A 22,427-nucleotide genomic window follows, 5' to 3' on the forward strand; every position below is an offset into this window, starting at 1 on the left:
CCCATCTAGTCATGGTCCTGTTGTAAATCTGGGGTAACCCTCTTCGCTGTCCACTACACCTCCAATTTTGGTGTCATCTGCAAACTTACTAACTGTACCTCTTATGCTCACATCCAAATCATTTATGAAAATGACTAAAAGTAGAGGACCCAGTACTGAACTTTGTGGCACATCACTGGTCACAGGCCTCCAGTTTGATAAACAGCTCTCCACCACCACTCTGTCTTCTACCTTTGAGCCAGTTCTGTATCTAAATGGCTAGTTCTCCCTGTAGTTAGTGAGATCTAACCTTGCTAATCAGTCTCCCATGGGGAACCTTGTCCAACGCCTTACTGAAGTCCATATAGATCATAACTACTGCTCCACCCTCATCAATGCTATTTGTTACATCCTCAAAAAACTCAATCAGGTATGTGAGACACGCTTTCCCTCACACAAAACCATGTTGACTATCCTGAATCAGTTCTTGCCTTTCCAAATACATGTACACCCTATCCCTCAGGATTCCCTCCAACAAGCTGCCCACCACTGATGTCGGGCTCTCTGGTCTATAGTTCCCTGGCTTGTCCTTGCCACCCTTCTTAAACAGTGGCACTACATTAGCCAATCTTATGCCTCCCTGAAACATCTGTTCTCCTGCTCCTCGGATGCTGTGCTTTTCCAGTGCCACACCTTTCTACACCATTTGAAGAAGCAGGGTTGTCTCTTGCATTAGCTTCTAGCTTAAAGCATTTAACTGTCCACTTGTCTACAAATTTCTGTTCAGTTTACTCAATTTTTATACTGAAAATTCAGGTCATAATTTCTAATCAAGTAGCACTATTTGTGCAATTTATGAAATAGCAAAGTTGAAACAGTTAAAGCTAGGAATGTTCCTTAAAGTTCAGCGATATCTAAGTGGCCACTACTAATTAAACATTGGAATTCCCGATTGATCATGTTTATTCGAGTAATTTCTGTAAGACCATAGATGCACGAAATTAAGTCGGGTACAATTGACACTGCAGATGTTCTTCATATGTTAGGGTTTTCAAAATAGTCTTCACTTAAAATATATAAGCTATAGAACTTTACTGCATAAACAGAAGCCATTCTGCACTTTGTTTATTCTAGCCCTTCGCATAAGCAATCCAAAATAACTTTTGCCATCTCAGCTGGCATATCATTTTTGAATGTTTGCAATGATCTCTTCCTCTTAACAGCTGTCTGCAGGAACATTGTCGTATTCTTCTCACTTTGACCCAAACTTGTCCCTCTAGGCGAGGTTGTCTTTTTCAACTTATGCTACCTTCTAACTTTAGAAAGTTTTTAAAAAAACTCTATCCATTTGTGTGCACATATACACAGAAATAGGAAAAGTTTGGAGGTTTTGGGCCAGGAGCAGACAGGTGCGATGAGTTTATTTTGGCATTATGTTCAGCATAGACCAGGTGGACCGAAGGGTCTGTTTCCCTACTGTAGCACTGACTCTTACTGCTCATACAAAAATAGTTTCATAATTTCAAATTTCTCATAATAAAGTTTGTTCCTGTTTATATTTCTGGTAAATCTAAAGACTTAGCTTGAAAAGTAAGTTATTTCTATATTTGCTTCAGTACATATCAGGAGAATGGCATTGTAGACTCAAGTTTTGCAGTTATACTGACAGTTAAATGGTTAGTCTTCAGCACTGTTAATTTGAACATGTGCAGTTAAAGATGGAAATCCATAACCTGTCATAGTTTTTGCCTTTCCATGTGTTGCGTTGAAGTCTTGGCAGGTGGAAATCTTTTGTACTACTTCATTTTCACTTTATTGGTCTTGCTACATAAACCAAAGTAAATCTCACCTTCTGAAATTAGATATAATTATCTTTTATTAACCTACTATGTTATTACTATTAAGTAGTTTCTTTGACCTTGAATTTTATTTTTATTGTGGAGCACTGCCTGTACAATAATAATCATTCAGTAGATTTTCATAGATTTTTGTGAATTAAGTTTTTAACCGTTGCAGCTTCTACTATTAACTCATAGGAATATTATCTTATTTTGTTCTCTGCAATATGATTTAACAAGTGAAAGATATTCACTGCTTTTTACTTATTTGTGAAAAATCTTCAGCGTGGTGTGCTGCTTAACTGGCTTTAGCACATCAGACAGATAGAGATCCCCTATAATTGACATCAGGATGCTAGAAATGCTGGATCATTGTGGACAGCATTTTATCATAAGTCACTGACAGATGGCATCATTTTACGGCTGACTACAAATCCTGGGTCATTCACACATCATCATTTTAATCACTGAAATGTTTGAGTTTGTTAAAATATAGCTCATTTGTTCTAGAAATGTTGCCGCTGACTTGTATGTTCCAAATTGTAATTCAGTGTCAGAACTAAGTAATGACAGGTTGTTCTTAAAAGTGCATAATTGTTACAAGTTTAATTTACCTGAAACTTTTTTGCAATGTCTCGATGTGTCCCTTTTTTTCCGTCTAGAAAAAGACAAAAAGCAGGTCTTCTGCCCAGTCTGGAAGATCTACTTTTTTACACTATTGCTGAAGGGCAGGAGAAGATTCCAATACATAAATTCATCACTGTAAGTTTTACTGATTTGAAATAATGTTTGGTTTATCAGATGGTTAAACACATGAAGTAAAAATCATATGTTGACAAAAGTAATGTTGTTGTGATGAGTTATATTAAATGACGTTTAATAAACAATTAATAACCTCATTTCAAAGGAATGCTTGGGAATGAGGAATAAGTGAATGTGTTTTTTTCTTCCACACTCTAAACAGGGAATCTAAGATGGTCTCTTTTCAGTGAAAGTTCAAAATGTTGCATTGTTGCCCATTGATCATCCAAGCCTATGTGTCATGCGGAAGAGTCATCTGAGGTCCTGGTGATTGCCTAGCTTCTTTTAGTGTCTTTATAACCTCAAGCTGAATCTCTAATCCTATGTTCTGTATGTTTATGAAAATCACATGCCTTCTTTTTAACTTGACTACCCTCATTTCTACACTAGTCCTTTATTCGGCTCCTTGTTTAATTTGCTTGTTCGGTTTTCAAAGGGAAGCGGTAGATAGATAAATGCACAGGAGCTTATTTTATGTAGGGAAAAGGAATTTGTACCCAATATTTACATGCTACCTTTTTCAAAAAAGGGGTTGTGGAGACTGCCAATTTCAGCTCCATCTGTGACAGCAACTCGACCACTTAGAATCGACATACCTGATCTGAGAATTATTGTTGGCATGGAGATATGACAAAGTCAGTGGCCCAAGCAATCGACACACACTCTCGTTGTAGAAAATGATGTCCCTTTGTTCAAGTCTGTTTCTTGCATCCTAGTTCTGATGAGAGAAAGTCAAAAAGCTTCAATGTCTTGTCACTTTTTAGAACTGTTTACATTCTGCACCAAGAAATCATTTAGATGTTGTATGTTTGAATTTTCAAAAGACATTCTATAAGATGCCAAATTAAAAACTTGTAGAGATAAGGGCTCATGATATGTATGTAATATATTAGCAGGAGTAGAAGATTGGCTAACTGACAGAAAACAGTAGAACAATGCAACCTTGATTTTATTCTTTCAGTAAATTTCAACTTGTAGTGCTTTCCAGTCAGCCTTCCACCTGTCTTTCACTGTGTAAACTTGACACAGCTCTGCTGTGTCCTATTTTGCATCAAATTCTAATCACCCATCTCTCTTGTCCTACTTAACCTACATTAGCTGAAATGAAAAATTCTTCCACTGTAAATTGATCTATGTGTTTTCTCCCTGGATGTTCCTGTAACTACCTTAAGCCTTCCAAACCCCTCCCTGCACTGACCAAACTAAGTTTTGAATGGACTCTTGTACTTCTCTTTGCCCTTCAACTCAGTGTCAATGGCTAAACCATTCCAACTACCTGAAATTTAATCTCTAACTTTTCTTTGCTGTGGACTTGTCGGAGTTCACATATATCCCTTCATATCATAAATCATCACTTATCCTGTTAAAAATCTGTAAACACTTAGACCTGTATTATAATTTCTACTGCCAAACTTTTGTGTTTTGCTACCTCAGTACATGCTGAAGTGAACTTTACTTGTTATATGGCTTGGCTACTACTTTTACTCTAGAGAAGGATATACTTGCTTTTTTTTTAAGGTGAGGAAGCATAATGATATCAATATAGAATTGAGAAAGATTCAGAAACATTCACCCATATGTGTACAGTCTCAATCCAGATTTGGTGGAAAGTGTCTGGCTTAGAACCTAAACCCCTCCCCCATCTTCTGGCTCAGAGTGTTCTATCTCTGAGCCATAGCTGGAAATTTTACATCACTCGCCATGCAGTTTTCTTTTTCTCCCTTTTGCCTGGACAGTATAGAGGAAGAAATAAGAATAGACTTTATGGCCCATTGACCATACTCCACTATTCAAGATCATGGCAGATTGGATTGTGGCTTTAACTCTGTATTCCTGCCTGTATCTTTATCTTAACTTTGATTCCGGGGTAGGTCACAAATCGATCGTAACCTGGCCTTGAATAGGTTCAGTAACCTCAACTCCACTGTCCTTTGGGGAGATGAATTCCAAAGACCTGTGACCTTTGAGGAGAAATTCTTATCTTGGTCTTGTAATGGGAGATCCCTCATTTTGAGACCAGTCGCCTGAGTTAGAGCTCAGCATTTACTTAAAGTGCTCTCAGAAATTCAGAGCGGCTAAGATCTCAGAAATTCCATGTTTCAACAAGATCATCTCTCATTCTTTAATGAGTATAGACTGAACCTTCTAAATCTTTCCTCATAAAAACGACCCTTCCTTTCTGCAAACTTTAATCAGACCACCAATTTTCATCTAAATCATTATATACAATGGAAGTTCCAGCACTATCCTTGATGAACAACATTGGCCATACTACTCCAGTTAGTAAAACAACCCTCCACTACTACCCTCTCTATGACCAAGCCATAATTTTGTATCCAACTTACCAATTCATCATGGATTCAATGTGATTTAATCTTCCAGACAAGCTTAACATGAACGAATTTGTCAAGTGCTTTAGTAAGATCCATGTGAATAACATTCACTGCCTTACCCTCATTAGTCATCATTGTCACTTCCTCAAAGAAACTCAATTAAATTTGAGAGATAAGATGTTACCCTGCAAAAAGCCATTCTTTTCCAAATGCAAGTAAATCTTGTCTCTTAAGAATCTTCTCCCATAATTTCCCTACAGTTGATGAAAGGCTGACTAATCTATAATTTCCTGGATTATCCATGTTGGCCTTTTTAAATAAAAGAACAACATTGACTATTCTCGGGTCTTCTGGGAACTTCCCATAGCTAAACAGGATACAAAGATCTCTTGTCAAGTCTCCAGTAATTTCCTGTCTCACTTCCTCAGTATCCTGGGATAGATCCTATCAGGCCTTGTGGACTTACCAACCTTAAAGTTTTTCAAGACACCCAACACCACCACCACCTTAATATCAGCATGCCCTATAATACCAACATACCCCCTTTCTAATCTTACTATAATCCATGCCCTTCGCCTTGGTGAATGCAGTGCAAAGTACTTGTTAAGGCCCTTAACCATTTTTCTTGTCTCCATGCATAAATTCCCTTCTTTGTCCTTGAATGGGTTTACCATTTTTCCTAGCTACCTTGTTCCTAATGTGTATCAAAATGCCTTTGAATTCTCCTTAATCATAATTGCCGAGGACACACCATGATCCCTTTTAGCCCTCCTAATTTCTTAGTTATAGGAGATGTACATAATGAAAACAGACTTTCGTCCGTGCTGACCAGGTATCCTAAATAAATCTAACCCCACTTGGCCCATATCCCTCTAAACCCTTCCTATTCAAATACCCATCCAGATGCCTTTTAAAATGTTGTAATTGTGCTAGCCTCCACCAGTTACACTGGCAGCTGAGTTCATTCTGCATGAAATTGCCCCATGGATCCCTTTTAAAATCTTTTCCCTCTCACCTTAAACAAGTGTTCTATCGTAAATAGACATTGTCCTTCATGATTGTATAGACTTCTATAAGGTCACCTTCAGCCTCTGATGGTCCAGAGAAAATAGCCCCAGCCTCTTCAGCTCTCCCTATAGCTCAAATCTTCCAATCCTGACAAATTTCTTGTAGATCTTTTTCTGAACCCTTTTCAAGTTTCACAACAACCTTCTTATCAGAGGGAGACCAGAATTGCACACAATGTTCCAAAAGTGGCCGAACCAATGTCCTGTACAGATGCAACATGACCTCCAACTCCTGTAGTCCATGCATTGAACATTAAGGACAAGCATATCAAATGCTGCCCCTCTGCTTGTGACTTCACTTTCAAGGAACTATGAACTTGAAGTCCAAGGTCTCTTTGTTTAGCAACACTCTGCAGGACTTTACCATTAAGTGTATACGCCCAGTCTTAATTTGCCTTTCCAAAATGCAGCACCTTACATTTATCTATATTAAACTCCTTGCCACTCACTGGCCCATCTGATCAAGGTCCTGTTGTACTCTGAGGTAATCTTCTCCGCTGTCCACTACACCTTCAATTTTGTTGTCATCTGCAAACTTACTAGCTATACTTTCTATGTTCTCATCCAAATCATTTGTATAAATGATGAAAAACAGTGAACCAGCACCGATTCTTGTGGTGCACCACTGGTGACAGGCCTCATATTCTTCCCAGTTTCCTTTCTATTCCTCAAGTTTCCTAAATCTATCTTATACTTTTTTTTATTTTTGACTAAACTTTCAAAATCCTTTAATCCAGGGTTCTTGAATCTTGCCATCCTTATTTTTCAACCTCAGATGAACATACTGGTTCTGTACTTCCATCAGCTGGCCTTTAAAAGACTCCCATTTATCAGATGTAGATTCACTCTCAAACAGCTGTCCCAACCTAATTTCATCAGTTCCAGCCTAATACTGTTGTAATTAGCCTGACCCCAATTTAGCACTTTCACCCAAGAATCAGTGTCATCCTTATCGATAACTATCTTAAAACTTAGGGAATTATGATCGCTGTTATCAAAATGTTCCTCCACTCAGTTTTACATCATCTAGTCAGACTCATTCCCCAATACAAGATCTAGCATGGCCCTTTCCTTGGTTGGATTATCTAAATTGTTCCAAGGAACCCTCATGGATGCACCTTAGAAATTCTGCCCCATCTAAACCCTGGCTATAAGGGGGTCCCAGTCAATATTAGTGAAGCTAAAAATCATCCACTACAATAACCCTGTTTTTGCATCTTTGTGATTTGCTGACATTGTTTTTTTTTCTTCCCCCGACTACTGAGAGACCTATAGTATAACTTCATAATTGTGATTGCCCCTACCTTATTCCTGAGTTCTAACCATTTCACTAACTGGATGAGCGATGTAAGCTTATTCTGTCCTTTTAATAAGGAGGCCAAAATGGTATATAGTACACTAGGTGTTGACTAACCAATACCTTTCTCAGTTGTAGCAAATCTCCCTTAGTTTTGTATCCTATGCCTTTGACATGCTGTTTGTGACTTGTGCAAGAACATTCAGATGCTTCTGTACTACAGAAGTGTGAAGTCTTTCTCAATTTACACAATAAACTGTGCTTTGTTTTTCTGTAAAAGTGGATATTGCACATTTTCCCACATGGTAGATGGAGTACCATATTGGAAAACCTCAAGGTGACCAAAGATAAAGCAGCATATTATTTAAATAGTGATGTAGCTTATTGGAATAATGTCTTGATGCAACTCCATTTGTGGGTGTTGGGATGATAACTTTAGAAGCTAAGTATTTGGTCTGTGTTTGTTGTTTTTCTGTAGAAACTGGGTTGAAGCTCTCCATTAACTGTACACTCAATTGTCATGTCTTGGAATGGAGTCTGTCATTCTCCTCCGCTTGTGAATTTAATGCTGTCAGGATATTGTATGTTTCCTCTAATCTGTTCTGTTTTTGTGATGACAAAAGGTATCATCCACATAGCAGACCCAGAGTTTGGGTTGGATAGATGGGAAGGCAGCATGTTAAGTCTCTGCATTACTGCTTGTGCTATGAGACCTGATATTGGTGATCCCATGGGTGTTCCATTGATTTATTTGTAGGTTGTGTTATTGAATGTGAAATGGATGGTGAAGCACAGGTACAGTTGGTATAGCAGGTAGGTCCCTCCCTATCTGGTACATCAACAGACTAGTCAAGAAACTCCTCCAAAAACAAATACCTAATTGAAGATCCATGCCATCCCCTCCATCTCTGAATTCCTGAATACCGAAGACACCAAAATAGAAGAGGACGAAATAATGGTCTCCTTTGACATTACAGCCCTTTTCACATCAGGGCTGGCATTACTACGAGGAAAACTAGGACCACAAGCACTAGACAGCATTGTCAACTTCAGCAAAAACAACATCTTCAAGCTAGTGGAACTGTGCCTCACCACCCACTTCACATTCAATAACAAAACCTGCAAACAAGCCAACGGAACACCCGTGGGATCACCATATTAGATCTCCTAGCACAAACAGTAATGCAGCGACATGAACAAACTGCTCTCATCTATCCAGTGATGAATGAAACTGAAGGATCCATTAGCTACTATCAGCAAATCTCATGTCATTTACAAGATATCATGCAAAAACTAAAACTACATTGGACAAACAAGCAAGAAACTTACCATCAGGATACACAAACATCAACTAGCCACCAAAAGACATGACCCACTATCACTAGTTTCCATATATACAGACAAAAAAAAGACACCACTTTGACTGGGGCAACACACACCTCCTAGGACAGGGGAAACGGACATGAGAATTCTCAGACATGGCATTCTAACTAGAACTTCATCAATGAACACATTGATTCCTCCCCTTTCTCTTGGATCTGGAGTGGAGGGTGCTGCATGCAGCAGTCCCCTGCAACCATAGACTGCAGTGGTTCACAGACTCAGCCCAACTGCTTGTTCTCTGGTGTCCGTAGACATGTATATATTGGGTGTGGGCACTTGCATTCCCTTTTGATTTTCTAAAAAACCTTCTAGTTTTGGTTGCATTTCAGTCACACCCTTCTGATCTTTGGGCAACCGGTATGGAGGGTGTGAGTAGGTTTGAGGAACTCCTAGTGGGTCTGCTCCTGGGCCTGGCCAAACTGGTCAAAAACTGGTCCAGGCAGCAGGCAGTTAGTGCCAACAACCTGCCCCTCATCCATGGTTATGTTTAGAGCCTGTGTGTCTCTGGAGAGGGAACACAGTGTCCACCAACACCCTCGAGCTGTTCAGGGAGAGGTGGGCATCGTAGGAAGTGGAGTGCATTATTTCCCCCTCCAACTCTATTTTGATTTAATCCCTGCCCTCCCCTTCACTGTTTGATCACACAGCATTGCCCTTTGGTGTGAAGGGCACTGCTTGCCAGTGGCCACTTGAGTGCTTTGTTTTCTTCCTGGTGGTGGAAACTGAATAAAGACTTGTCCATCAAAGGCACAAGGTGTACACACACACCACACACTTCCTGATGGACTTGAGGTCAAAGGTGTTTTTCTTCATAAACTTCTCCACGAAGGGCAGGTGATATGGAACGGTCCAACTACTTGGAGCATTCCGGGGCAGCGAGGCCAAGCCCATCCTTCGCAATACAGGGGACAGGTAGAACCTCAGTGTGTAGTGATACTTGGTGTTTGCGTACCGGGGATCCATGCACAGCTTGATGCAGCCACACACACAGGTGGCCATCAGGGTGAGGGTGGCATTGGGTGTGTGTTTTTTCCCCCGTTGCCCAGATCTTTATACATCGAGTCCCTTCGGACCCGGTCCATCTTTGATAAAATGGAAGATGGCCCGGGTGACTGCAGTGGCACAGGTTCTGGGAATAGGCCACACCTGTGCCACGTATAACAGCAATGACTGTGCCTCACACCTGATGACCATGTTATTTCCTGCGATAGAGAGCGACCGTAGCTTCCATCTGCCCAGTTTCTGCCTCACTTTGCTGATACGCTTCTCCCAAGACTTGGTGCACGTCCAAGCTCCCCCCGTACCAAATACCCAGCACATTCAGGTGGTCGGTCCTGACGGTGAAGGGGATTGAGGATTTGTCGGCCCAGTTCCCGAAGAGCATGGCCTCGCTCTTGCCTCGGTTTACCAGCCCCCAAGGCCCGTTCGAACTGGTCACATATGCACGTGAGTCTGTGCACGGACAGCGGATCCAAGCAGAAAATGCCGATGTCATCCTTGTGCAGGGAGGCTTTAACCTGTAGGCCCCCGCTACCAGGAATAGTCACCCCTCTCAGGCTCGCATCCTTCCTGATGGACTCAGCAAATGGCTCTATGCAGCACACAAACAAGGCAGCAGAGAGAGGGTAGCCCTGCCCAACTCCAGATCTGACTGGGAAGCTATCTGATTCCCACCCATTGATTGAGACTGCACTGACCATGTTGGTGTAGAGCAGTCTGATCCAATTGCAGAATCCCTCCCAAAGCCCACTTGGGAGACAACATCTCTCTTAAACGTGTGTGATATCCTGTCAAAGGCTTTCTCCTGGTCCAGGCTGATGAGGCAGGTGTCCAACTCTCTGTCCTGCACGTAGGCAATCGTATCCTTGAGGAGTGTGAGACTCTCAGCGATCTTCCTGCTTGGTACAGCACAGGTTTGGTCAGGGTGAATCACTGATCCCAGAACAGACCTGACCCGCTTGGCGATAACCTTTGACAAAATTTTGTAATCTGCATTCTGCATAGTGAGATTGGTCTTCAATTTCTGATTTCCTTCCTCTCCCCCTTCCGCTTGTAGATGAGGGTGATGGTGCCTTTCCTCATGGATTCACTCATGGTACCTATCAGAAGCTAACTGATGTACACCTCCAGCATGTCCTGGCCAATCCAGTCCCACAGAGCAGAATAGAGCTCGACCAGTAAGCCGTCGCTTCCAGGAGTTTTATTCTTTTCGAAGGACTCGAGGGCTTTGGTCAGCTTGTCCAGAGATAGCGGATGGTCCAGCCTCTCCCATGTTCTGTCGTCTAAGGCCTCCATCATAGAGGACAGGAATGATTGGGAGGCTGCGTTGTCGGTTGGCTTCGCATCATACAGACTGGCATAGAAGGATTTGCTGATCCTCATGAGGTCAGCCAGAGATGACGTTATCGAGCCAACTTCTTCCTTCAAGCTGCTAAGCATGGAGCTCTCTTTGTGCATCTGCTGGAAGAAACGTGAGCACGTCTCGTCCTGCTCCATGGACCGGACCCTGGACCGGAACATTGTCTTGGAGGCCTTCGAGGCAGAGTGAGGCTTGCTGGCCCTTCACCTCCTTGAGGTCCTCCGTGACATGAACCCCCATCGTCTGCAACAGAAACAGGTTCTGCATACTTTCCTGGAGCTGGAACTGTTTTCCCCGCCTCTCTCTCCCCTCCTGAATACCTTTGAGGATGAAGAACCTCTTTATGTTCCCTTTTACTGTTTCCCACCAGTCTGCTGGGGATTCAAAGAGAGGCTTTACGGTTCTCCAACCTGCGTAGTCCCTCTTGAGCTCCTCAATGTGTTTCCCAGGGTCAATAGCTTTGTGTTCAGCTTTCACGTTCCCTTACTAGCCCGCTGCTCGTTGGCAGATAGGATTAAGGAAAACACTAAAGCTTTCCATAGCTATGTCAGGAATAAAAGAATGATTGGAGAAAGATTAGGGTCGAAAGTGCCGTGCTGGAAAATTGCAGCAGGTCAGGCAGCATTCGAGAAGCAGGAAAATTGATGTTTCAGACAAAAGCCCTTCATAGGACATGAGGGGAAGTTTTGCGTGGAGTCAGAGGAGAAAGCAGAGGCACTAAATTTTTTTTGTCAGTATTCACACTAGAAAAAGACAATGTTGTCGAGGCAAATGCTAAAATACAGGCTACTAGACTAGACGGGATTGATGATCACAGGAGGAGGTGTTAATAATTCTGCAAAGTGTGAAAATAGGTAAATCCCCTGGGCCAGATGAGATTTATCCTTGGATTCTCTGAGAAGCCTGGGAGGAGATTGCAGAGCCTTTAGCTTTGATCTGTCGTTGTCTATAGAAATAGAGTCAGAAGACCGGAGGATAGCAAAACAAGTTGTCCCCTTGCACAAGAAAGGGAGTAGAGACAACCCTGGTAATTATAGGCCTGTGAGCCTTACTTCGGTTGTGGGTAAAGTGTTGGAAAAGGTTATAAGAGAGTGGATTTATCAGCATCTAGAGAGGAATAAGTTGATTAGGGATAGTCAACACAGTTTTTCAAGGTTAGGTCATGCGTCACAAACCTTATTGAGTTCTTTGAAATGGTGACCAAACAGATGGATGAGGGTAAAATGCTTGATGTGGTGTATATGGATTTCAGTAAAGTGTTTTGACAAGGTTCCCTGTGGTAAACTATTGCACAAAATACGGAAGCATGGGATTGAAGGTGATTTAGCAGTTTGGATCAGAAATTGGCTAGCTGAAAGAAGACAGAAGGTGGTGGTTGATGGGAACTGTTCATCCTGGATTTCAGTTATAGCAGTGTATCACAAGAATCTGTTTTGGGTCCACTGCTGTTTGTCATTATTATAAGTGACCTGGATGAGGGTATAGAAGGATGGGTTAGTAAATTTGCAAATGACACTAAGGTCAGTAGAGTTGTGGATAGTGCTGAAGGATGTTATAGGTTATAGAGGGACATAAATAAGTTGCAGAGTTGGGTTGAGAGGTTGCAAATGGAGTTTAATGTGAAAAAGTGTGAGGTGATTCAGTTTGGACGGAGCAATAGGAATAAAGAGTACTGGGCTCATGGTAAGATTCTTGGCAGTGAGGATGTGAGGATCTGTGTCCATGTACATCAAACCTTGCCAACCCTTGATAGGCTTGTTAAGAAGGCATATGGTGTGTTCGTTTTTATTGGTAGAGGGATTGAGTTTTGGAGCCAGGAGGTCATGCTGCAGCTGTACAAAACTCTGGTGTGGCCGCACTTGGTGTCACAAAGCTGGTCAGTTTTTCTAAAAGCTGTTCCTTTTCTCAAGGACATTGTGTCCTTGATTTCTTTTCAGAGGGGTCATAAAACACACTGGGCTCCAAAATGGCTGAGTTTGGTATAGTGATAAAAGGATATTGGAGGGATTTTTGTTTATACATAAACAGATGAGACTTTAGGTCAAAGATTTTGCTTTTTAGAAGTCACTATATAAGTTAAGGGGGTGTGGCCAGCTCTCTAGCTGAGCTGTTCCGTTCAGAACTAGTTAGGAGTTCACCTGTAGACCTGTGGGGGAACAGGCTGCTAGATTCTCTCCTCTTCTAACTTCAACTTGTAAGCAATTTTTTTGCTCTGTGTTTAAGTGGTTTGTTCATTGAGACTGTTGTGCATATTTGGAACAGCATAACTAAGTCTCTAGTTTGGGATAATCTTGCATTTTGTGAGTATTCTATATTCTGTTCTTTGTGTTCCATTCTGTAATTTTGTGAATAAATTTTTCTATTTTAAAACCTGGCAGTCAACCTAGCTAACTTCGGGTAATTTTCACTGTACATTTGCTGAAACAAATTGAAAAGTTATGGTCTGGGCTGCCTGCTTTAGAATGCTTTGAGTGGTCTGGCCTAGTGCATAACGTTAGAATATTATGTACAGTTCTGGTCACTGCACTATAGGAAGGATGTGGAAGCTTTGGAAAGGGTGCAGAAGAGATTTACTAGGATGTTTCCTGGTATGGAGGGAAGGTCTTGAGGGAAGACTGAGGGCTTTGAGGCTGTTTTCATTAGAGAGAAGGAGGTTGAGAGGTGACTTAATTGCAACATATAAGATAATCAGAGGGTTAGATCGGGTGGACAGTGAGAGCCTTTTTCCTTGGATGGTGATGACTAGCATGAGGGGACATAGCTTTAAATTGAGTGGTAATAGATATAGGACAGTTATCAGAGGTAGTTTCTTTACTCTGAGAGTAGTAGGAGCGTGGAATGCACTGCCAGCAACAGTTGTCTACTCGCCGACTTTGAACATTTTAAATGGTCATTGGATAAACATGTGGATGAAAATGGAATAGTGTAGGATAGATAGGCTTCAGATTGGTTCCACAGGTTGGTGCAACATTGAGGGTTGAAGTGCCTGTACTGTGCTGTAATGGTCTAGATGTCACATTTCCGGTCTTCCCACCCACTTTGAGCTTTCTATAATATAAGTAATTTTGTAAGGTTATAGTCAACCTCTGCAGCCATTTATTTTACAAACAATCGGGTTCAAAGGACCATTCAGACTAATCCTGTTCATTTTCCATGTTCTTTTCTCTTGAGACTGTTTCAAGTTCCTTTCTCCCTGTTTTGTTGACTTACTGATTTTCTTCTATTTTCATATTTTATTGTGAAGATTGAGAAAGCATTTTGTATTTATGCTCTCATTTGTTTCCCATTATTGATTGATTGTCCATTCTTCTTCTCAAAGGGATCTCGGCTTACTTTTGTGGAAGCTTTTACTCTTTTTTAAAAAATATTTCTTGCTTTGTTTTCCTTCCTTCTTCTTCTAGTCCAAATCTTCACAGCATTATAAGTTTTTTTTTAAATTTAATAGCATTCTTACTTTCTTCACCATAGACAATTAGCTCAGTTGGCTGGAGGTTGGTTAGCAATGTAGAGTGATTTCACCAATGCCAATACAATTTCAATACTGACTGAAGTCAACATGAAGACACTGCTTCTTCAATCTCACCCTGAACTGAGGCATAGTGACTCTCCAGATAAAACACCACCAGTTGTGAGTCTCTAATGTGAGAGCTGGAAATGTCCTCTAGGGTTATGGTAAATGTCTCAGTTTAACTTTTAGTTCCTTAAAGATCTGTTCCATTAAGAAAACAATAGTTAGTCATGAAATGTCTCCTTAAATGTCGTCTTGCTACTCACCTTATAGTGTATTTTCCCAGACCAATTTGCCTGCTAAGTAATTTTGCTAACATGATAGAATGTTAAGTATTTTGCAAATGTATGTTTAATGGAAGCAGGATTGAAATTACCCAGATGAATTTCTTGTAGGGCAGAGAGAAGTAGACTTCTTGCCAGTCTGTGGTTTTGAACCCAAATTTCAAGTGACAAGACAATTTGGTAATGTGATGTGCCATCTAGACTTCTCATATCTTGCCTCAATTTAAAAAAAAACTTGTTGGGCACAAGATTAAAAATGTATTTGAATGCTATCTTTTTGTTTTCAAATAGGTTCTGAAATCCACAGGATTGCGTACATCAGATCCTCGACTGAAAGAATGCATGGATATGCTTAGAACAAATGTGCAGGCAGCGTCTGATGGCGTAATGCTGGACAAAGAACTTTTTAAAAAGTAAAGCTTTGCACAATTGTTATATTCTCTGATCTGAAATGCTGAGGAGTATTGTGCTTTTGTCTGACAAACCACTTGGTTTCTAATTTCATGAACTTTGTTTGTTTGTTTGTTTGTTTGTTCGTTCCACTGGAAAGGGTATGAAAAAGCTGGCAATGAGTGAGCAAGATTGAGGATTTAATTTGTTTTTTCCAAACCTTGCGTAAAATCTTCCAAAAAACATAGTTTTGGAGAAAAGAATTGTTAACTGAAAATATTTTTATGGAGTAATTAACTATTCAAATTTAGAGGCTACGTAAAATAAGTTGCTGTGGATCTTGAAGATTTTGCCAGAGCATTAAGTTTTAGACTATTGTGTAAAAAAAAATTTCCTGCAGAATAGGAAGTAAGCCTTTCAACTTGACAAGTTTATGTCGTGACCCAAAGTATGAAAGAAGAGGCTCTTGAAATTTTTCATGAATAGCAGGATCAAGTTACAAGATAATGCAATATGGTATCATATTGGTAACTGTTAATGCCAAGGTAGGCTGTTTTTGTGAATAGTGATTAGCCCACATGGTCTAACAACAAAGGTGACATACAAATGAATTAATGTTGTCACAATTATCAAATTAAGATATTACAAATACAAATTTTTAAGCATCACTCCAGGCAAAGCTGAACATGCAAAAATTCAGATGGCTGAACATGAAGGCAAATCAATTTTCTTACAATAAGGAGGTTTTGAAATAACTATTAAAACAGAAACATATCCTGGAGCTGACTGACTGTAATTAAATAGCAGTAGTTGTCACAGTGAATGTCAAGCTGAAAATTTCTAAAAATAAAAAGAGATCCAGGAACACTGAATCTTGAACGACTACCCTGTCATTACAGAAGCTATCTTGAACTATTATACTATACTGTAGGGTTGGCCAATAATGATTGTGGCAGAGAAGTTTAAAATGTTCAACAAGTCTTGACAGAAATTAGAAAGTTAACCTTCTGACAAAAAGAAGACAGGCCCATGAATTTTGCGAGAGAATTGGAGCTTGCATTGAAGGTGAAAAAGAATGGGAAGTTGCTTGAACCTGATGGCATAAGTCTCTTCTACTGAAGCAACAGGAAAGTTGGTTACTGAAAAGCTTGTTCTGACTGGCAGCAAGATGTAAAACACATTCTGTGTCTAAGTCACGTCACTTTGCCAAACAAACATTACACACTAGAACATGAGTTATATTGAGCAATCATAAGACAGATAGTAAATACCATCCTCAGAATCCTGATGCTCAGTGTTAGAGAGAGAGTTTTTAATCAGAGGTTTCAGATTCTTGGGATCCCAGGTTTCTATTCCTGGCTGTACAATCTGGAGAAATCTTGGCTCTGCAAATCCCACCTTTTTAAAAATTGCCACCTATTTCTCACTTTCATTTGCTAGGATGTAGGAGGAGTGTAGAGGTTGAATTGGGAGTCAGGCTAGGTGAGCTGGGAAGATTCTAGGAGGATATCAATTCTTTAGGAAGTCTGAGTGGAAAACCTGCCTTGGCTTCAGCAATGTGATTATATGTAAAGATTAAAATGGAAAAACTCGCTCCTGTTCTCACCCCTGGCTCCTTTGGTTAGAATGGATGGGCAATGTCCATGTAACCCACATCTTCTTAGCACATGTGCCAACTTAGTTTTCTGCTTTCCTCTTCATGCCTAGTCACCTATTATCCACCATGAGCATTAATCAGAAAGCGTTTTGACAAAAAATAAAGTTACTTGTCTATTGAGATGTCAGTCTTGTAAAAGACTAATTGCGTACAAATCTAATGCATTGAAATTGTTTCAACTAAGCCCTTGAATACACAATTCAGGTGTTCAATCCGATGTCTATGAAAAAATTCCACACAATAAACAATTTGAGTTGTCTCTCGGGTTCCTATTGTGACATTATAGTCTGGAAGTCACTCGTGCAGCATAAATCCAATAACCGTTTTATATTAACATGCACGCTGCAAAAGCTAGTATATAAGAAAAAATTATAGTTAATTGACAACTCCACTCCAATGGGTTTAAGCACTTTTTACACAAAAGAAAACCCTTTTCACAATCTCGAAGGGTGCCTTACTTCACTTATGACATTGGGACCAATGTTCTCACTGAGGTACGTACGTACACAGCTGTTCCAAGGTCCAGTCACAGCTGAAGCTGGTCATAATTCTGACTTCTAGTTCCAAAAGTTATTACTATGCATGGACTTTGGAAATTTGTGCAGAAGAAAAAATACAGTTAATAACAGGAATACTATCTCGGAATAGGTGCAAAAGGAAGGAACTATAAAGCATTTCACTAGCACTGTCAAACCCCCCCACCCCAAAGAAATGCACTGGAACAGATTTGCCAACACCTCAGGGAACCACCATGATCAGCTTCAGTCTGCCTTTGCAAAATGGGAGATGGTGTGTTTGGAGCATGACTTGGGACTTCCAATTTCTTTAAGCATTTTTGCTGCAACAAAGGCACACTCCTTAGTAGTGGAACTTGAGCCTGGGTATGTCTTTGTAGAAGGTAAAGGAGCCAGAAAGAGCCAATTAAATGCTTATTTATGTACGCACATGTTTCATTGATTTGTACTTAAGCATTTGCTGAATTCCAATGTAGTATGTTTATAAATATTGAAGAGTGTAGCATTGGGAAAGAACTCAAATTTATTAGAACATTTACTGGAATCTGGTTGTGACAATCCAAAATGAATATCGGAAAGTACTCGAACAAGCTGAATACATTCTTAGGAATTAAGGGATGCTACATAGGTAGCAAGAATGTCAACATCTTCTGCTGTGCAGGTGACATGCAGTGGTGGAGAATTAATTTAAGAAAATAATTGGCCCACCTATAAGGAAATGTGGTGGCTATGGTTTATACTGAACTGGAGGGAAAGTGGTGAAGGTAAAATTTGCCACAATCCCATTGGATAAATGGGGCTGCTCTGAGAGAGTGAACTGGTGGTGGTTTAAACTGAGGGTCACCATGCCTCAGGTGAGGGCCAAGGTTGAGAATATCTAATCTAAATAGTAATCTCAGCCAGTCCAGGAATTGAACCCGTGTCACTCTGCATCACAAACCAGCAGTAATGATAAAGGAAATAAATGGTCCACTATGCAGTATCATAGTAATGGATTTGACTATCTATGAAACACTAATATCCTAAAAAGTCCACTGACCGCTGCAGCTGCTTTGACTGTATTTATTCTAAATCTGTTCTTTAGAAACTTCATTCAAAAGTATTCCTACAAAATTAAGCAACATTCTAAAACATTAGTATGATTCTTGAAGTGTACCAAATTGTGACTGGTTTGTAATGAATTATGTTTGTGAAGCTAGGAGCTTTGAGAATGAGGAAAGAAATAAGCTCGATAGCTTTGAAATGTGTTGTTTCAAAAGACTCCTATGGATAAAGTGAGCAAAAAACTAACAAGCTAATGTCAAAAGAAGACATGGATTTCTTCGGACATGTTAGCTGTGCAGAAAAGTTGAAAGATGACTTAATCACCAGTGGAAGGATTAATGGAGGAAGGGCAAAAGGCTAACCGTGAAGGAAGCTGCTATTCAACAATTAAGACTGGCTCAGCTAGAATTCCAGCAAGGAGATCATGCATAGTTGTGACTGCTGGAAAGTCTGCAACATTGCTGCCTCCCTTACCTGGCATAGTACTTACACAATAGTGGTATATCACCAGCCATTGCCCTAATCACTGGAAATGGCAGATTAATAAAACACACCTTGCTAACATTGGAGACTCGTGCAAAAATTGGGCGAGCTGTCCCAGAAAAAGTTGAGCAACTGAATACACGTGTTTACAGAGTCATACTTTACACTGCTGTACCAAACTCCTCCATCATCATCCCTAGGTTTATCCTGCCCTAAGCACAGGGAGGAGCCATCAGAGGTGGCAGTTTTAGTATATAGTTGGAATCATTCTGGGAATCCTCAACTTTTGATTTCAGACACAATGAACTTTCATAGCATCAGGTGAAATGTGAGCAAGCAAACTTCTTACTGGTTACTCCCTTAACTAGTTAAATAATGTTTCTCCATCTTGAACACTGCTTGAAAGAAGCATTAAAGTTGAAATGGGCACAGAATATACTTCAATGCTCATTACCAAGATTAGCTCAACAGATATTCATTGGAAGCCCACTGACACCTTCAGCTATTTCAACTACACTTTGTCGTATGCTATGCCTTGTAAGGACTATATTTCCTCCTTCCAGTTCCTTCGATTCCATCACATCTATTTTGATGGCCTACTCTCTGTGCCAGCACTTCAGATGCACCTTTTTCACTCAATCAAGTAATCTGTACACCGCAGTTAATCAGGCCATTGATTGTGTCTGACCCATATCCCGACTTCTGTTCTCACTGTTCTGCCTCCAAGAACCACGACATGACTCGCCTTATAAAAGCAAAATAGTATGGATACTGGAAATCTAAAACAAAGATTTGGGAGAAACTCAGTACATCTGATTGCATCTGTATTGTATTGTTTCTTTCACAGAGCAAAGCTTTCTTGCTCCATAAACACAGGCTGGCCTGTTGAGTTTTTCCAGCATACTGTGTTTGTTACAGGGTCCTCCTTGTAGGTTTGTACCCCACCAACATCCACATTCAGCAGAACGTCATCTGCAATTTGAACTGTTTATTACTATCAAACCCACCTACCCTTCCCTTTCATCATGCTGAAATGTTGACTGTTCCCTCAGTGACAACCTGGTCCTCAATTGTCCTAATACCACATCCCCTTCCTATGACATACTTTCATGCAAATTCAGGAAATGTAACACCTGCTGTTTTTACCTCCACCCTTTTCAGTGTCCAAGGCACCAGATGTTTCTTCCAAGTGAAACTGTAATATATATGTGCTCCTTTCAATTAGTGTGCTGTATGCCTTGTGCACACTTCAACGCTGTGGAGGCCAAGTGCCAGTTGAGTAACCACCTCCAAGACTTTTGTTTCTCTGGCCCCCAACACCTCATCTTACCTTGGACACCCAGGCCCTATACACTTAGATCTGCCATGACGAGGGCTTCCAAGCCCTCTGTTTCTTCCTCTCCTGACATCTCCATCAGTAACCTTCCATTGACACGCTCGTTCATTTGGTTGAACTGGTCCTCACCCTCCATTTCCTTTTTGAATCTTTCCACTTCTTCCAGATGAAAGGGGTAGCCATGGCCATCTGTATGGGTCCCAGCTATGCCTGTCTCTTTGTCGGTTGCGTGGAACAGTCCAGCTTCCACAGTTACACTGGCACCATTCCCCATCTTTTCTTCTGCTACATTGATGACTGTATCGATGCCACCTCGGGCTCCCATGAAGAGCTTAATAGTTCGTCAACTTCGCCAACACATTCCTGGACCATCTCAGACTCCTCCCACCCTTTCCTGGACCTCTCCATCTCCGTCAACGATGACCGAATCAACACTGACATCTACAAATCCCCACCACTCCCATAGCTACCTCCCTTTCATTTATCTCATCACCCACTCAGTTCACAGCCTCATTCCTGATGAAGGACTTTTGCCCAAAACATGAATTCTCCTGCTCCTTGGATGCTGCCTGACTTGCTGTACTTTTCCAATACCACATTCTTAACTGTTTCAGGGCACCTCTTTAGTCTGCAAGTATGATGCAGAGCTTCCAGTGGTATGCCTTTTAATTCTTTACCTGATTTTCTGCTGACATCTCTAATCTTGGTGTACTGTTCCAATGAAGCTTAGTGCAAACTTGAGAAAAAACACTTCCATGTTTTGATTAGGCATTTCAAAGCCGGCTAGATTCAACGTTTGCGTTCAACAACTTCAAGCTATTATCTCTGTTCTCCTATTTTGTTTATTTTTCTCGTGTTTTGGTTTTAATCCTATTTGTTTTCATTTTTTGCTTTAGAGTGGCTATTATTCATTATTTTGCCATTCATGCCGATTCTGGACTACCCCTTTTGGCATCTTTATTTGTCCAATTACTGCTCCCTTTGGTTTTGCCAACTAACTTTTGTGTCAGTACTGGTCTCCTGTCCCTTTCCAGACCTAACTTTTTTTTGCCCCTTTTTATCCTATTTCACCTGCTTAAAAGGTACTACTTTTCTTTAACTGCCATTTTGATAAAATGGCTATCCGACATGCTGAGTATTTCTGGATTTTTAAAAACAATTGTTTTGGCTTTATATTGTTTTTGGATTGAGTGGCTCAGTACCACTACTACCAGCTGAGCTAGTTTAATCCTGAAAGTTTTCTGTATGGATTTTGGCCTTCAGGGAGTGAGAGAAGTAACCAGTGAGATAAAACCGACTTGACTTGGAGCTCACCAGTGTCTGTGCTTCATGTGCATTTCTCTATGACCCTACTTGTACAAAGGCATAGTCCTATCTTTATATTGACGTCATCCTCCAGCATGTTTTTCGAACTATTAGAAATAAAATTGTAGTGAATCCTGATCACTCATGGTCCTGCATATCCCTGACAATACTATTACCACCAAAATTGTATATCAATTCAAATGGCAAAACTTCCCACCGCCTCCCTTTTGTGCTTGTCCACCAACTGCAAGTTAAAACTGTCAGTATGAGTGCACATGCAACAATACTCAAAAGCTCGATACCATCCAGGACAAAGCAGTTCTTTTGATTTCTAGCCATCTATCATTTTAAGCAATCATTCCATCCATCAAGGTGCATTTTAACAACTTACCAAAATTTCTTCACAAGTGCCTTCCGAAGCAGTAATTTACCTTCTGGAAGAAAAAGAACAGTGAGTGCATGAGAATATTGTTACTTGCAAATTCTCCTCCAAGTCTGAGACCATCCTGACTTGAAATTATAATGCTGCTGCTTCATTGTGAAAAAGTAAACATCTTGGAATTTCTTCCCTCACAACACTGTAGTTTATCTGCATCATACCGATTACAGGGGTTCTCCAGGACAGCTAGGAATGGGCAATAAATATTGAACTAGCCAGCAATGCTCATATCCCAGCAGTGAATAATGAAAAAAGTTTGGTTTGATATTTGAAACTGTAATTTAAATAGGTTAGTAGAACTTTTATAGTTTAGGACAAATTTGTATGATTGGCATAAACTCATTCTGTGACACATATGTATATGGAATCTTGAGTTCTGGCATTAGTTTACAGTAACTTTGGGTCTTTT

The 22,427-nt window shown here is 40.5% G+C and overlaps 1 protein-coding gene across 2 annotated transcripts in view; it reads left to right on the plus strand.

Annotated features, from left to right (window-relative positions):
- Window positions 1–22,427, plus strand: part of glsa (glutaminase a) — a 119,976-nt gene that overhangs the window by 9,930 nt on the left and 87,619 nt on the right. For both annotated transcript variants that reach the window (XM_060827376.1, XM_060827377.1), the window contains exons 2-3: window positions 2,480–2,579; window positions 15,141–15,262. In XM_060827376.1, coding sequence (XP_060683359.1) covers window positions 2,480–2,579; window positions 15,141–15,262 — 222 coding nt within the window. The remainder of the gene's footprint in view (window positions 1–2,479; window positions 2,580–15,140; window positions 15,263–22,427) is intronic.

This window comes from Hemiscyllium ocellatum, chromosome 7, assembly GCF_020745735.1.
Source record: "Hemiscyllium ocellatum isolate sHemOce1 chromosome 7, sHemOce1.pat.X.cur, whole genome shotgun sequence".
NCBI classification, from domain to species: Eukaryota; Metazoa; Chordata; class Chondrichthyes; order Orectolobiformes; family Hemiscylliidae; genus Hemiscyllium; species Hemiscyllium ocellatum.